The sequence below is a fragment of the Meriones unguiculatus genome, chromosome 1 (assembly GCF_030254825.1).
Source record: "Meriones unguiculatus strain TT.TT164.6M chromosome 1, Bangor_MerUng_6.1, whole genome shotgun sequence".
NCBI classification, from domain to species: domain Eukaryota; kingdom Metazoa; phylum Chordata; class Mammalia; order Rodentia; family Muridae; genus Meriones; species Meriones unguiculatus.
Window position 1 is genome coordinate 192159291 of NC_083349.1, and position 16627 is coordinate 192175917.

The 16627-nt window shown below is 53.6% G+C and overlaps 1 protein-coding gene across 1 annotated transcript in view; it reads left to right on the top strand.

Moving 5' to 3' along the window:
- The first annotated feature begins 4881 nt into the window (after positions 1 to 4881).
- The window catches only part of Cspg4 (chondroitin sulfate proteoglycan 4), a 34296-nt gene continuing 22550 nt past the window's right edge, over positions 4882 to 16627 (top strand). Inside the window, exon 1 of the mRNA XM_021633554.2 lies at positions 4882 to 5096. Within this exon, the coding sequence (XP_021489229.1) occupies positions 5009 to 5096 (88 nt within the window). The 5' untranslated portion in view covers positions 4882 to 5008. The remainder of the gene's footprint in view (positions 5097 to 16627) is intronic.

The window sequence follows — 16627 nt, forward strand, 5'->3', positions numbered from 1 at the left end:
ATCTTTCTTGAGAGATGGGGGATGACTCCAGTGAAAGTACCTGCCTCAGAATCATGATTACCTGAGTTAACTGGATAGCTAGCAAACTTCCAAAATCTACCTATCTCTTCCTCCCAGAACTGGGATTACAGCTAAGGCCATGTTTAACTTTTCACATGGTTTCTGGGAATATAGAATCAGGTCCTCACACCTGCACTCAGCCACCTCTTCAGCCCCTCCAGAAGGTTTTTCACTACACAAGGGCAAGTAGTCAATGGACCAGGGATAGCCAAAGCCCAAGCTGTGAGGGCTTGTGTAGGTAGGGTCCACATCCGTCAAGCGCCAGAGAGGCTGATAGCAGCCTTTCCAGCTCGCTCCGAGCCCCTCTCCTAAAGAAAGTCATAAACAAAGAGTGAGACCCTGGCAGAACCACCAGGCTCTGCCCTTCAGTTTACAAAGCCTGGGTGTCTCTGCTGAAGGCCATCAGCCCGGCACCATGGTGGCTCTGCACGGATGAGGGAAAAGCACAGATAGGTGATGTGACTCATCTAAGGCACACAGAAGAGGCTTGGCAAGACCAGCTCCTGGCTCCTCAGCCCACATTCTTTCCATTGCCCTGCCCGGGCTGCCAGCTCAGACCCACATCTAAAGCCCATTGCAAGCCTTGGTCCCAGGCCCAAGCAGGTATTTCTCCTCCTTCCAGGAACCTCAGCCGAGCCCCTCAAAGATGCCAAAGCCATGTCAAACCCTAAGTGAGTACACTCACAGATTTTCCACCTAGCTGGAACCCACTTAGCCCCCCTCCCAGAGACTATCTCTGCAGGCAGCCAGTGTCCATTAGGACAGCACGGCAAGGGTTAACAGCATGAACTAATATTTAGAAATAGCATATCCCAGAGGGAGTCAGCTGTGGCCAGCTGGTCACAGCCACTGAATCCACAAGCCTTTGTGGACATGGTGTGGCAGAGGAGAGCCTGTTCTGGGGAACCTGAGAAGCCCCAAGAGGGTAGCCCACTCCTGCCCCCCTGTGCCATCAGGCATGGGCGTGGCCCAGAGCCCACCCAGGCTTGACAGACAAAGCTCCCCAAGGGCCTCCTGGCCACAGCCTTGCGACCAAAGCAGCAAGCACAACTTTTCAGCTTCTGAATTGTGTAATTGTTGGGACTAGCTGCTTCTGCCCGCCTGAGCCTGGCTGCCTGCACTTGGAGGAGCCTCATAGGCTCCTGGGCCAGAAGCTGAAGCAAGGCCACTCCTAGCAGAGGCTTAGCCTGAGGCTTCTGCAGAGAAGTTTCTGATTATGAGACTGTAGGGCCAAGGAACCAATGCCTCATGCCCTTGTCTCCTTGCACAGGGCAGTCTTCGTTCTGTGTCCTTCTTGGCAGAGGGCCAATTCCCTAAGGGCAGGTCCCGAGCACTTGAAGCACAACCCTATTCAGACACCACCCCTTTGCGGGCACAAGCACAGGCCATTTACCAACAGGCTGGCTTTGGCCACAGGCTCCTTGGGTGGAGCCAGTCTGTCAGGGTGCAAAACACCCAGGCTGAGGGCAGGGTGGGGCTGCAGCCACTGCCAAAGCAGGCATGCTTGGTCCCACAGGCACTGGGGATGGGGGGGCTCAGTAAACGTGATCAGGAGAGTCCGGCCAGCCTGCAAGGCTAAACACTGGTGGGAACGTGGAAGTGGTTAGGCTGTCTGTTGCCTCATTTCCCTAGAAGAGTTGGGGAAACTGAGACCTCAGATACTCTAGGTCATTGAAACACCAGAGAATTTGTGATCCTCTGACTTATAGGCGGGAGTGTTCTGAGTCATCTTTTTTCCTTGTCTTCCTTGATGTCCTGTCTTGTGGAGAGGTATCAGTCTAGCAGGTGGGAAAAGCACTGAGTTAAAACCTCCTGGTCTGACTAGGAAGAAGAGTCTGTGGAGTCTTTAGACAGAAAGGTCGGTGTAGGGGAAAGAGGGCAGTGGAGGCTTCTTGAGGGAAGGTTAGACATGACCAGTGACTACAAGAGTAGTCACTGTGGACATCTGGTCAACCCAAGTTAAAGAAAAGCACGGCAACGGTTAGCAGGCAGAATGGAGGCAGGAGTCAACCTTGAGTGTAGCAGGAAGATTTACGTCAGCTCTGCTCAGGACAGGCATGTCCAAGAGGCTAGGATGAAAACGGCAGAGGAGCTGGCGCCACCCCATCCTACAGCACCACTCTGGTCAGTGGAAGATGTCATTCTAAAGCTACATGTTCCTCAATTCTCGTGCCTTTGTTCAGCTTCAGCCCAGGGTTCAAGTCTCATGCGACAGACTAACAGAGGCCAAGCATGTGGACTCAGAGACCCAGTGACCCTTCGGTATTGAAAGCCTCGGTTTTCTCTTTTGTCTGGAAACACTTATTTCCCAGGTGAATGTTTTTTGTTTTTAATCTCTCAGTCTCTTGCCCTCTCACTTGCTTCCCCCACCTCAGGGTAGCCTGGAACTAACTTTATAGTTGAAAATGACCTTAAATTTCTGATTCTCCTGCCTCTACCTCCCGAATGTTAGAATTAAAGGCTTTAGCCCTCATGCCCATTGTTGTTTTCTTTTTTTTCAATCCTTGGTTGTTTTTTTTTTTTAGATTCTTTTTAGTTGAATTTAATCGTGTGTGTGTTTATGTGAATGTATGACATGTATACAGGTATCTAGGGAAGCTAGAAGACAGTATCAGAGCCCCTGGAGCTGGAGCCACTCAGTGTCAGAGCTGGTAACCAAACTCAAGTCCCCGGCAAGAGCAGGAAGCATTCTAATTGCTGAGGTAGCTCTTCAGCCTTATGCCGAGGGTCTATGCAGTGCTGCATAGCAAACCAGGGCTCTGGTATACTGGGCAGGCACTCAACCAATTGAGATCCGTTCCCATCCCCCCCCCCCGCCAGCCCCACTGCTAGAGATTGAATCCAGAGCCTTGCGTATGCTAGGCAATTGCTCTACTGACTAGTTATTTCCCCTGGAAATGTTTTACAAACTGGGAAGCCCCAGCAGCGACGCACAAGCTGGGTCATGCATGTAGTGCTGGCTGCATTCTTTTCCTAGGCCTGGTTCTCAGCCTCATCAGGAACAAGCCTGGGAAGGCTCTGAGCTCATCCCGTCTTAAATCTCAGCTGTGGGCTGGGCTGCAGCTACTGGTCTGGAGGCTCCTCAGACAAAGAAATGATTCCTGGTGATGGTGGGCAAATAAATCTGTGGGTAGGGACCAAGCAAGATGGGAGAAGATGGGTGGCATGGGATGGTACACATCTCCACTCTAGTTCCCAATTCATAAAAAGGCAAAACACCTCCTCTCCCTTTCATTCTTAAAAAGAAAACTCCCCATCCCAACCTTCCAAGAAGCCTCCCTTCCTCAACCCTGGGCCCATATTTGGACAGCAATTGGCCCCTAACAAGGACTAAGTGTTGTGCTGACTCAGAAGAAGGAAAACAAAAGATAAGTTATGGACTCGTTGCCTCAGGTTCCCTAGGGTGTCTGGAAGGTTAAGGCAAAGTCTCTGTAGAATAGCAACAAATGGCTTCTTAGTCAACCCTAATGGGACTTATCCAATACCTACTATGCGCAACAGCCTCTGAAGGGGAAAGCTGAAGGTTCATAGAAGACACTGCACCAAGGGGAGGATGTAAGGCGTATACAAACTGTGAAGTACTGGAATGTATAGAATGAGAGAGGAAGAAGAAAAGACAAATATCTGTTGAGTGCCTACTGTATGACAGACCCTGGGGTAGGCGTTCGAGACATATTAAAACAGCTAACCCTTACAAATTCAAATGTGTAAATGAGGAATGGGAGCATGGGGGAAGGGACTAGTTCAAGGCCAGACATCAAGTAAGAGAATTGGGATCAAGGACACCGGTCAGACCAGGCGTGCCAGCAAGAGTGCCGAGCTTCGGCTCAGTGAGCTAGCTTCCCTTTGTCTGGATCAACTTACTCAAGTCCTTTAGTCTCTCTCAGCCTCAGTTCCTCCATCCAAATGGGGTTGTGTTAAGTTATGGAATGTTGCCGCCCAAGGTCAAGAACTGGGAAGAGATGCACAGTGGACTGTGGGCTGCAGCAGGGAGCCCGGCGTTGGGATGTGTGTGAGAGAAAAGAGGAACGGGTTCTCTGCTATCCTTCCACGGAGGAAACCCAGGCCAGGTCCCACTGCAACTGGGGCTGGCGTAGCACAGGCACTGGGAAAGGCCTCTGCTTTTTCCAGCTCCTGGTTGGGACTGGGCAGGCTCTTGTCTGGGAAGGAGCCAGCAGGAGAAGGCCCCAGCCCGAAGCTGTTAGGTAGGAGCTAAATCCAGGGCCAGATTTCTAGGAGGCAATGGGACAAGCAAAAACACGGAGATTCTTAGGTCAGGAGGCTGGATTCCTGGCAGAAAATGGCCGTGGCCTGACACCCACCTCTGGCCCTGGATCCTGAGCTGGTCTCCTCCTCCACAAAACGAGGGGAAGGGTGTTCAGCCCCCACCTTGCAGGGTTGTTTTGAAGCTATGCTATCCCAAGCTTTTTCTTTACAGGCAGAGAAAGTACAGTCTGTGGACAGAGGAGGGCAAGCTAGCGGTCTGCGCGAGTGGAGTCCTCAGAGACCTGTGACCTTGGGGACACCTAGGCCCCTACCGTTCCCACAAGGGCAGAAGAGGGCTGGCAGCTCACACTTTATTTCCCATCCTCAAGCTGACCCTGCCCACAGTGTTCTGAGGGGTCTAAAGCCTCAGAGACCTTGACCCAAATCCTTAAAATGGGTCTGACTTGGCAGTAAAGGTCCTTCAACCCTGACCAAGAACAGGAGCCCAGCACGGCCCCTTTAAGAAGGTTGGGGGTGGGAGCAGGCAGAGGGAGCCCCCGCCCGAAATCCAAGCGCGGGTCGGCGTCTGCCCCGCCCCCGGAGTTAAGTACTGGGCAGCCCTTGCGCCCTAGCCCGCGCGAGGAGCCCGGCTCCCTCGACTTGCGACTTGCGACTCGCTGCTGTCCAGACCCAGCACACTCTGTTCCCTCGCCTTACAAGTCCAGACGCCCAGCCCGCCGCGATGCTTTTCGGCCCGGGACTCCCGCTGTCACCTCCAGCCCTGGCCTTGGCTCTTACCTTGGCCTTGTTGGTCAGATCTGCAGCTCCCGGTGAGTGAGGGGTTGAGACCCTGGTCCAGCCTAGGGAGTCTATGTGGGGCTGCACTGACAGGCCAGGATCAGGAGCCCAGGGGCCTGTTTTTCTTCCCCCGCTGAGGCTCTGGGGCGAAAGCTGTGATCTCTGTTTATGAGGACTCGAGCCACCCAAGGTTGTCTGGCTTTTCTGACCCTAGAAAGTCAGACCTTCGGAAAGGGGCCCCTGGAGTCAGGTTGCCAAGGGTGTGGCTCTGCCCACCCAGGTTGTCCCAAACAGTTAGGCCACCTCAGGGCTATCCAGTCTTGTTGCAAGACAGGTTTGGGGTGACCACAGTGGTACTCAAAGGATACCCAGAGGCATATTAAGTGTGTGCCCTGGCCACAGATACCCGAGGCAGAAATGGGGGTGCTCTGAGGTGAGAAGTGGAGAAGAAGCATACTGCCCCACCCGGTGTGTGCCTAGCCATGGCCTCCTCTAACTGACTCTGGCCTCTGTACTCTCTCACAGCTCTGCACCCCTCTTTTTGTCCCCAGGGGCTGGCTGGCTTCTGCCCCCATCTCCACCGTCCTTATGCCTTTTCTCTGCTCTCCTCACTGAGAGGACCTGGTTGGTGACAGATTGGACCACCCACTTTTCAGGTTACAGAGGCAAGGCTGTCACCCCTTAGATATTAGTCTGACAACCGGGGGGAAAACCCGAGCCACACCTCCTGTCCCTAGCTCTGGTGCCGGACCCAGCAGAGACTGAATGAAAGTATACTTCTGAGAGGTGCTGGGCATCGCCTCTGTTACAGTGCCAGGGCTCTCAGCATTACAGCATTCTTCCTTTGCTGGAGACAAGGTCTGGTTATGCCATAAGATCTGTGGCCTCGGGGCCCATCAGTCATTATTACCAATGTATGAATCAGGCCTTCAGCCTACATCTTTCAGGACCGTTTCCAAGAGCAACTATGAGCAGAGAAGGAACTTGAGTCTCCCTTACAGGAGCCCAGGCCACACCCTTCTCACCATCAGATGGAGGAGACCAACTCTAAAGAAGGGCATCACGAGGCATCCAGAAGGGAAATGAGTCAGGGAAGGCCCCCTGTACGAAGGTGACTCGGGGTGGGTCCAGGCTTCCCATTCCTGCTGCACAGTCCTCCTTTCCTAAAATCTCACATCCCTGGTGGTGACCAGACCTAGAAGTGTGAAAAGAGAACACTTGAGGCAGCTGGGAGTTCAGCTCATCCAGCTCCCAATTTCTAGCCAAGAGATCAGTTCCCTGCAGCCCCTACATACTTGGGCTTCAATTCTGAGAACAATTCTCAGATACAATCTCAGCACTGACAGCATGAGCCATAACATAGGGCTACACAGAGATGGGCAGGCTCAGTTGGGGTGTGGCAATGAATGCTGTGATGCCAGCATTGAGGAGGTAGAAGGAAGAGGATTGCACTGTGAGTTCAAGGCCAGCCTGGGCTGCAGAGTGGGTCTCAGAGAAGCCTCAGCTAGAGGGAGACCCTGCCTCCAAAACAAACAAAAAAGAAAAAGGCAGGGGAAGAAGAGAGGTGAAAGAGAAAGCGGTGGGAGGGGGAGAAAACTTGTATTAATTCAGGAGATAGATCCAGGTGAAAAGTGAGGAGGAAATCAGAAACAAGACGGGTGGGACAGAGGGCCAGCTGTCCTTGAGTCAATCCTTGAAGGCTGGGAAGGGAGTCTGCACTCCCGTCTGCGGTCCTCAGCCTGGACAAGAGCTGGAGGTGGGTGTAACAGGGTGTTGAAATAGAAAGAGCGGCAGCTTGACTGGAAGGCATATTTTGAGCACAGGACAGGAAGAGCCATTGGGCTGGGACACAGAAACCTTAAATGGCAAAATGACTCCCACAGACGGGCACTGATGGTGACAAGAAGAGGATACAAGTAAGGCAGGGGGCAGCGGGGTATCTGTTTTGTAACACTGAACCCACCCTGGACTTCAGGAAGGATTTGAGCATGGCTGATATTTCCCCCTATGCCAGACAGAGCTTCTGCATAGCCCAACTCTTGTCACCCCTAAACCAGACTAGGGAGGACATCTGTGTGGGGGCCAGACTCACAGGCCAGCATCAGGAGTCCGGGGTCCTGTACTTCTTCCCCAGGCTGATTTCTGTTTGTGGAATCTCCAAGTATCCCAGGTTGTCTGGCTTTCATGACCCATTCCTCAGCTTGTCCAGGCCCCTCCTGAGTTCTGCCAGAGGAAAGCATCACTCCACCTCTCTTGAAGGCGCCTGGGTTTTCTTGTCCTAGCCGAGGCACACTCAGGTGGCTCCCTGCACCTGTGGGCATTCCATAGTATACAGATCATGGGGTTTTGGAGGGAGTTTTCTTGGCAGCCATTTGGGCCAACATCTCAACTGTACAGACAAGAGCAATGAGACCCCAGAGAGGAAGCAAAAATCTAAGGGCCTTTGCAGATCTTCAGTCACCCAAGAAAAGCCCAGGGAAGAAAGGGAGTCCACTCCTTCTGAGCTCTGTCAGAGGTTTTCAGTAGAGGAGCAGAGCTGGGGGAAGCCAGGTGAGAGGGATGCCGGAAGGACAGACTAAGGAGAAAGAAGATGGCATTCCAGGACAAGAAGGCCTGGGGTGTGTCAGAGGATAGCACTGGGACAGTGACCGCCCTGCCGTACCTCTGCTCCGGGCCTGACCTCACTGACTGAAAGGCAGGATATAAAGTATTGAGGTGGAACCCGCATAGCATTGCCTCCCAGGGCGTTATTTAAATGAGGATCTTGAGGTTATCTAAATGAGGACCAGAAGCGATGGGGTATTTAGGACAGCTAGTCTTCAGGGCCCCACATACAAGAGAGAGGATCAGGGTAGATCCTTTTGGCTCTGAGAGTGATTTACACAGGCACCAGTGGCGTGGAGACATGTGAACCTTGTGTGTGCACCTGGCACACTGCCCGGGATCTCTGAGGGAGGGCAGAGGCCAAGGCCTTAGCGAGCCCACCCAGACTCTGGAAGAGCTCCCCCTCCCAATGTCCACATGCCCAGGCAGGACAAGAAGGGCTTTTTAGCAGTGCCTGCCTGGGCGGGGGCCGTGGGGGAGGGTGAGCCATGCCAGGTGGGCCAGGCTGCTGTTTTCTGGGACCAGGAGGGGAAAGGGTCACGGGGAAGGGAATGGGCGTGTGTGGTGCTCACGCAGGAAGTGTATAGGCTGTCTGGGGACTGGGCGTGCTGCCCAGGATGGGGTAGGGGAGGGGGACTTGGATATCTATGATGTTCATGCTTGCTGGTTCTCTGGTACACAGAGCTGAGGGCACACACGAAGACCCACAGGCGCAGGCCATGGTGGTATACAGCTGCTCTCATAGACCCTGACAGAGGCAGCAAGGGCAGGAGTAGCCGCTGCCTCATCTACCTGAAAGACCTGGGCTTGGGTGGAACCTTGGGGAAGTGGGGGCGCTGGCCAGAGCTGCACTCCCTGATCAGCGCCAGGAGCAGATGAACTAGGAGTCTGTGGGCTGGACTTAAGCCTGCTTCCTCTTTGGTTTTCTGTTGTTTTGCTGACTCCCCCACAACTGCAGGCCAGGTGGAGTGCCCCTCCAGCATTCCCCCTGCCCCAGCCTATGTCAATCCTGCAAAGCTCTCTAGAGGAAAAACTCTAAATCTCAAACTCAGATGGAGTGGGTCCGGATGCACTGTGTTGCCTTCATTGCTGAATCTGCAAGGAATCTTGGAATTAACTGGATTAGCAGCAATAGTTAAGTGTTTAGATTCTTTCTAGGGCAGGGTTCCCTAGGTCTCTGGTCTCCAGGAGAATCCAAACCTCCTAGCAGGGGGAGGGTCAAGCCAGTTCATGACTCAGTCTGAGCACTTACCTCCAGAGCTAGCCATGTGGGTGCAGGAGTACAAGGCAGGAAAGTTTACAGACAAGGAGACTGGGCTCAGAGAGAAATAAGGACCCACCCCTACCCCCGCCCCCTGCCAATCACTCTAGGCGTTCTCATTCATCCCAACAGAATGGGCCATCCCAGATCAGGTCAGCAGGGTGGGGGCATGCACCAGTGACCTCACACCACCACCACCACCACCCCAGAAGAGAGCTATCTCTAGAGAGGTGCAAGTCTCTGTCCCTCCAGAAATTGTCTCCATCTTTCCAAGTCCTCCTACCTCAGAGCAGAAACAAATACCCCATTAAAAAACCTCCACCTACTTCCAGCTAGAGCCAAAAAAGAAGCCACGCGTTTGTCTGATACGGGCTGTAGCCTGGGGCTGCTGTCTAGGTGGTAGATGTTCTGGAGGTAGTGTGGGTGGACCTGGCCAGGAGCAGCGCCTGTCTTGTTGACCAGTCCTTTTCAATCAGTGCCTACCCACTCCCGCCGGCTTGAAGCCTGTGGAGGAGCCAGCTCTGCCAACTCTGATGTGCGTTAGCCAGGCTGCCAGCCATGGCTCATGCTTACTTAAATGTTTCAGCATGTTCCCTCCCCCTCTTCCTCCACAGACCTCACAGCAGAAACTCCAGTCCCAAGCGGGTCACAGCAGGGCTCAGGAGTCTGCTTGCCCTGGAGTCACAGTGTGCTTAGAGAGTGGATTGGGGGCCACATCTCCCTGCCCTTTGTCCTTATTCCTGGCATGGGCGGTGGCCTCAGCCAGAGGACCAGCAGCCCCGTGGGAACAGATGCCCCATCTCCTTTTTCCTGACTCTCATAGCTGAGCACAGGGTTGGTCCACAGGGGGCTGTAGAGATTGCTGTGCTGACCAGAAGTTCAGAATGTGCCTCAGAGTGCTCCCTGGGGTCACACTGCAGCCCACCTGGAGGTACGTGATCCTGGGGCTAGGGGATGTCTCACCCAGTGCACGTGTAGCAGCTTCCTGAACAAATGTTTACAGATCGAGTTTTGTCTGCTTCTTGCTGGGAGTGATGGCCCATACCTGTAAACCCTGTACTCAAAGGAAGCATGGCCATCCTAGGCTACAGAGCAAGACACTGTCTCAAAACAATAACAATAGCAGCCTGTAATCCCAGCACTTGGGGAGGCAGAGGCAGGCAGATCTCTGTGAGTTAGAGACTAGCCTGGTCTACAAGGTGACAGCCAATGCTACACATAGAAACCCTGTCTCAAAAAACGAAAGAAAGAAAGAAAGAAAGAAAGAAAGAAAGGAAGGAAGGAAGGAAGGAAGGAAGGAAGGAAGGAAAAAGAAAAAAAGGAAGAAAGAAAGAAAGAAGAAAGAGAGAGAGAGAATAATAATAATATAAAGCCGTTGGGCTGGGATGTAGCTTAGCTGTCTAGCAAGCATGAAAGCTGGGTTTGGTCCCAGCAGTACCGCATAATTCTGTGATAACATGCACCTGTTATCTCACAACATGGAGGTAGAAGCAGGAGGATCTTGAGTTCAAGGTCATTCTTAGCTAGAGTCTAAGGCCCTTAGATGGTCTTGGCTCAATAGTGAGGCTACATGAGAGCCTGTGTCAAAAAAATAAAATAAAAACTGATTTAACAGAGGATTTTGTGGCAGAGAGAGAGAGACAGAGAGAAAGCGACAGAGAGAGACTGAGACAGAGATAGAGAGAGGCTGAGACTGAGGTTGATTAGGATTTCTTCCTAGCTTTCAAAGAATCCCACTCAAGCCTGATTACAGGGCTTCCTGTAAAGTGCCCTTGTGCAGACAATTCGGCAGGAAGCCTGAAGACGGGGCCAGCCCTGAACACAGCCTCCTCACACTCACACTCTGAGGTTCCTCCTGCCCCAGACTCCCACTCTGCTACTCCTACAGTCCAACAGGAGTCCTGAACCTGCAGGTGGCAGCAGCCTCGTGGTCTCGCTGCCGGCGGACCCCGCCACACCATTGCTGTGCCCTTCTCTCCCTCCGGTGCATCCGCCTCCACGGTCAAGGTGAATCATGTCCCTGTGTCTGGCTGGTGAGCTAGGCCATCAGTTAACATCTGCTCTCTTCAGCCCTTCTCATGGAGCTCTGTATAAAACACGCGGCTTTCGCCTTCCCTCCGTGCTCACCATGGTTAGACACTCAGCAGGTGTGTGCAGGAACATGCGAGTGCCCACACGTACACAGACACACACAGCGCATTGTTCAGTGGGCTCTGACGAGGAGTATGTCCAGCCCCCAAGGCAGCAGCCCTAAGGAAAGCCCCCAATTCAGGACACATACCCTGGCCTCTGACTAAGTCTAGGCCAGTCTGCTCTCTGGGGAGCAGAGGAGACTGGGGAGAGGAGAGCAACTTCCGTTCCCACCTAAGAGCAAACCCTTCCCCTCCCACATTTCAGGAGGGGCAGCTATAAATATCAATGGGTCCAGGATGCCGATTCCCACGACATCAGCTCCTCCCTGCCCCCTTCTTTAGTGCACAGGCACTGGGGCCAAGACGCTCTGCTGCAGCTGGGACTAGGCAGGCTCCCCCCCCCCCACTTCCTGGCAGAGGGAGAACAAATCACCATTTGGGGGAGTCTCTGGGCTATGGATGAGCTCCTTTCCTATTCTCATTTTGGCTCAACCCCCACCTTCCCTGCTCTCAGCCCTCAGTTCCTCAGAGACCTTCTACAGGGAGACAGGAGGCCAGGCAGAGCGGTTACGAACAGGGCGTTAGAGCGCTCATCTGGGATTAGATCCCAGCCCTGTGTGACCTTGGCTCGGCCCACTCAGAGCCTCCAGCCAGTCCTTTATAAAACAGGAAAGAATAGTTCCTACTTCTCATATGTGCTGAAGACAAGGAGACCAGATCGTGGCCTGGGGAAATGGCCCTGCAAGTGTTTGTGCCCAGGGTATACTGTTATTCTGTTCCTACTGTCTTTCTGAGGTGGTGGCTCAGCAGTGGGGGTGATGCTGTTCAGGAAGGTTTCCAAGACAAGAACTCTGCTCTGAGGGCTGTCAGCCACGCACCACACCCCCAGCCCAGGACCCTTCACAAAGTGGAGGCGGGGTTCTGCATCCGTCCTGCTTGAGGGCCGAGGTTCCACCCTGCTGGGATCCCAGTGACAGAAGCAGGTCCCTCCTGGGTACCCAGAACCTACTTCCCAGTAGCTGACAGGGCACTCTGAGCTGATACGCAGCTGAAACCTGCCAAGTGAATAAACAAAAGGTAGTCAGATTCTGTCCCCAGAACAAGTGACCACAGAGGAGAAAATGGGCCCCAGTCCATGTTATAAGCAGCGGAACCCAGAAGTCTGTGTTTTTCTTGCCCTCTAGCAAACCCCACAGGGCCTTCCTTTGGTACACTCTCCGGAGCCCAGTGACAGTGACGTAAAGTGGCTCACTGTCAGGGTACCACAGGACCCCTAACACCTTATAATCAGCAATGATGTCTCCATAGCAAGGGGCAGAAATTCCGGCTGAGAGAACTTGAAAAGACGTCTCTGGGATGTGATGTTGGTGGTGTCCATGCGTGAGTCCAGTGAGGACACACGAGAAGTGAATTTCCAGAGATGGCTACAGGGTGAGAAGCCTAGCACTATGACCCTAGAGGAATCCTTGGGATGAAGGACTATCCAGAGTCTAAGCCTCCAAGTTGAGATCCTACTGTGTGGACACCTCTACCACCACCCCATAGCATTCTGGGAAGGCCCGGGCCAGCTCCCCGGATGTGCTAATAGAATCCAAGCGCCTGTCCCTGGCTGTTTCTTTCTCCAGGCATCTGGGGCCCGGGTGCTTCTGGCTGCCCATCTGTAGCCCAGCTGAGCCCTTCTAGAAGTAGGGCCTGAGATGGAGGCTTCTTCCTCCAACTAGTGGCAATCTGGGGATAGGGAACTTGATCCCACGCTTGCTATGTGCCAGTTGAAATATCTGACCCTGGTGTGTAGGAACAGGGCAGGGGCTCAGCTTCTAGCTATCTGCTTATCCTGGGCCACACAGTAGGATGGGTTGGACCCTCCGTGGGGCTTAAGGGCACCGGTGAGCCAGTGTTCCCTGGCATTGGGAAATCACTTCCCAAAGTTATCCCCAGACCCTAGGGCTCTCCCAGAATGAGAGCTTCCCTCCACCCCCGGTTCCCATCTTCCACCCCCTAGCCTGGCCCCACCCTGCCAAAAATAAACTCAGACCACCCCATTCTGTCCCAGCCAGACCCACCCAACCCTTCCAGAGCCAGTTGAGTCACTGCTTGGGACTGCTCCTTTTTTAACTGTCTGAGTCACCGGTTGTGGCTCTGGCTGTATGACACATGCCCAGGCTACAGTCAGCCCGTAGCCCCAATAGCACAGAAACCAGCAACATCGTACAGTGACTGGGAGCAGGTGGATTTGGCTTGTGAACCCCTCGGGCCTAGGAAGCTCACTCTGGAACTGGCCCCGAAGGCTCTGCCTTACCGCCAGCATTTTATTGCACTCCACCAGGCCTAGGCTTACACAGCAAGAATGCCGGGAGAGGGGTCTCCAAGCGCAGCATCTAGGGATGAACGGGAAGGCCTGTCTTGTAGGCCACAGACAGTAATAGGAATGCCAGCTATTGCCTATTTGGTTCCAGGTCGGGCCCTACACTGGGCATTGAGCACCCGAAGACTCCCTGTTGCTCCCACCTGCCCCTGCTTACAGACCCATGAGGCTGCAGTCTCCCTCATGGTCTCCCCATCTCTCTCCCAGGCTCTTTTCTGTCTCTCCGTGTCCTCCCTCCCCATCGCTGGTTTCGCATCTCTGCCTTTCCCCACTCTGGCCCTGCTCCTTCTTTATGTCATTTTGTTACCCAGTTTGGGTGACAGTCTGAAGTGTTCCCTCCACTGCTGGCACCTCAAGGCCCTCTTCTGGCTTCTCAGTAGACAGAATAGACCCACACCCACCCATCCCCACAATGGGAGTCTGGGCCCTGGAGACCAATAATCCCGAGAGAAATTTTCCATTACCTTCACCCTTCATTGCCCGGTCCCCTAGCCCAAAGCATAGGCTACATCCTGTCCCAGGGAATGTCAGGATCCCACAAGCAATTCCTTAGAGCCTGGGGGTGGGGAGGGGGCCTGGGAATGGCCCCTCCTTGAGCCCTGCTGGAGCAGGAGCCTGCACAACTTCAAACCCTATCCTCTGTCTGTGGTTATGCTTCTAGCTATAAATAGGGGCTCACAGTCTATTTTCTCTAAAAACAAGCATCAGACTGGGTCACCATGGCCAGAAAAGCAATCTCCCACCTCTCCTCAATCACTGTGTCCAAGCCCCTTAGATGGTTAGTAGGGCTAGAAAGGAAGTGGAGTCGGGGGGTTGAGACACGGCAATCTCCAAGGTGCTACCTGGACCAGCTAGGGGCCAACCTTTATACATCCAACCCCATCTCACTCCATCACACAATGTCAGTCTTTCACCTGAGACTTGCAGTGCAGCACAACTCCCCAAGCCACAGCTGAAATGTCTTTGCACCCCAAGTGAAAGAAGGGTGCCATGCCTATGAGACAGGCCTGTCCTTACAGAAAGAGAAGAGCTGGATCCAAAACAGAGCATACTTATTGGCTAGATTTGGGCATAAAAAGCCTAAAGTCCAGCAAAGCTGTTGCCTGGAAATTTCAAGGGAGATGAGGGGAAACGCTGTGGACAGGAGCAAGGTCACCCAGGGCCTTCCACTTTTGGCTTCGGGTTGGGAGCCTGATTGTGGGATGGAGAGCCACCAAAAGCTTCCAGGCAAGGGAGGATGCTGGGCAAACCAGTTTAACTGTGGCTACTGTTGCTTGCAGTGGAAGGCAGGAAGTTAACTAAGGCGGACACAGGATGGTAGTGATCTGCCTTATCGGATGGCAGAGTGGGAAGAGAGATTAATTTGTGTGAGAATTTTGAGGCAGGATGAAGAGTGAATGGATATCCCTTGAGTATGAGGAAGGAGGAAGGAGTGGATCTAGAAGAACTTGGGTTTCTGACTATAGTGGCTGCATAGTGGGACGTGATCTGGGCCGGTGAAGAGGTTGGGGCAAGGTGACCTTGTTTGCTATGAGTGGGGATGGACATGTGGGTTCCTGTCCCCGATAGCCAAGGCCACTGGCAGTAGGCCTGAGGGCCCAGCAGAAGAGGCCATCCATGCCTGAGGCTGGAAAAGAAAAAGTAGGTCCACTGTGGCAAGAGTAAGGCTTAGCTCCTGGGAGCCACGGGCAGCAGGAAAGCTCAGTGGGCACCAATGGGTTAGCTCAGTGAGCCTAACCGAAGGCAGGATTTGCCTCAGGCTGTATGCAGAGGCTCTGTGACTTCTGGGCTCAAGCCTGTAGCCACAGACTCCTGAGGCTGAGCACTGGCCCGGGGGATGTTTTGCTACTCTGCCAATGTGAGACAGACCTCCTTGATAGAAAACTCAGGACTGGAGAGATGTCTCAGACCTTAGGAGCGCTGGCTGCTCTTCAGGAGGACCTGCGTCTGATTTCCAGCACCCACATGCCAATCACAACTGGCCACAACCCCATTTCCAGTGCATGTGACACCCTCTTTTGGCCTCCACAGGGACTGCGTGCATGCAGTGCCCAAACATACATGCAGGCAAACACCCATACACATCATCATCATCATCATCAAAGTTTTTAAAAAGAAAATTCTTGAAAGGGCCAAATGCCACCTCCTTTTGATTTCCACTCGGCTAACTACGGATGCTTCCCGCAGCTACACTTCCACGGAGCTTGTGGATGTACAAGTGCCCTAGGCAGGGACTTAAGCCTGGGTCCGACCCTGAAGAGCTTCTAACATGTGGGGGTGTTGCTCATGGGTAAAGCACATGCTTAGTATGAGCAAGGCCCTGATTGGCTCTAACACACGCACGCACGCAGGCTTCCAACTAGAAGGCCAAGCTGAACCTCAGGATCTACTTTGGTCATCATATCTCCCTATCACTGTCTGGGCTGGCCTGAATGAGGATTGTTCCCCTCATCTAAGACTTCTTTTACAGATGAGAGGACCAAGGCCAGAGAAAATTAAGAGCCCATGTCCCTGAGTTGAGGTGTGTGTGTGTGTGTTTCTGTCTGCCTGCCTGCCTGTGTGTGTTTTAGGAAGCAGATGACCCCTAATCTAGCTCCAGGTCTCCCCCTCTTCCCCAAATGCTAGACGTGAGACTTTAAGGAACACGGTCTGTTCTGCACACACAGTGCCACCAGGCTTTAAGCTCAGCACTGTCCAGGCCCACAGTCATTGCTTGCTATGCCAGCTCACACCACTCACGATCTCCAAGCCCAGCCTTCCAGGAGAGGAAGCCCTAAGACACCCTCCCAACAGCTCTGTGACAATACCCCCTTCTCATGACTCCTATGTGGCACTAAGGGGACACTGACATTCGAGCCCCGACTGGGAGAGGGCTTGGCCCAGCAGACACCCTCAGAGTAGCTTCCCACCCTGCCTAGCTCCTAGGCCCCCACCCCCATTTCCCACCTTCCCTAACCTCCAAGGCACCAGTGGACAGGACTGGCACTTCATCGCTGGCTTCTGAGAAGACCGGGCCACCCCTTGCCAGCCCCTCCCTCTCCTGGCAGCTCCCAGAAGCCCACCCGCAGCTGCTCCAGGAGAAGCCAGGCCTACCCTGCCAGCCAAAGCAGATGCGTTCCCTCCGGCCCTCCGCCCCGCCCACTTCCACCCGACCCTGACAGAGGGAGCCTCAGGGGGACAAGAAGGGAAAAAGTGTGTCTT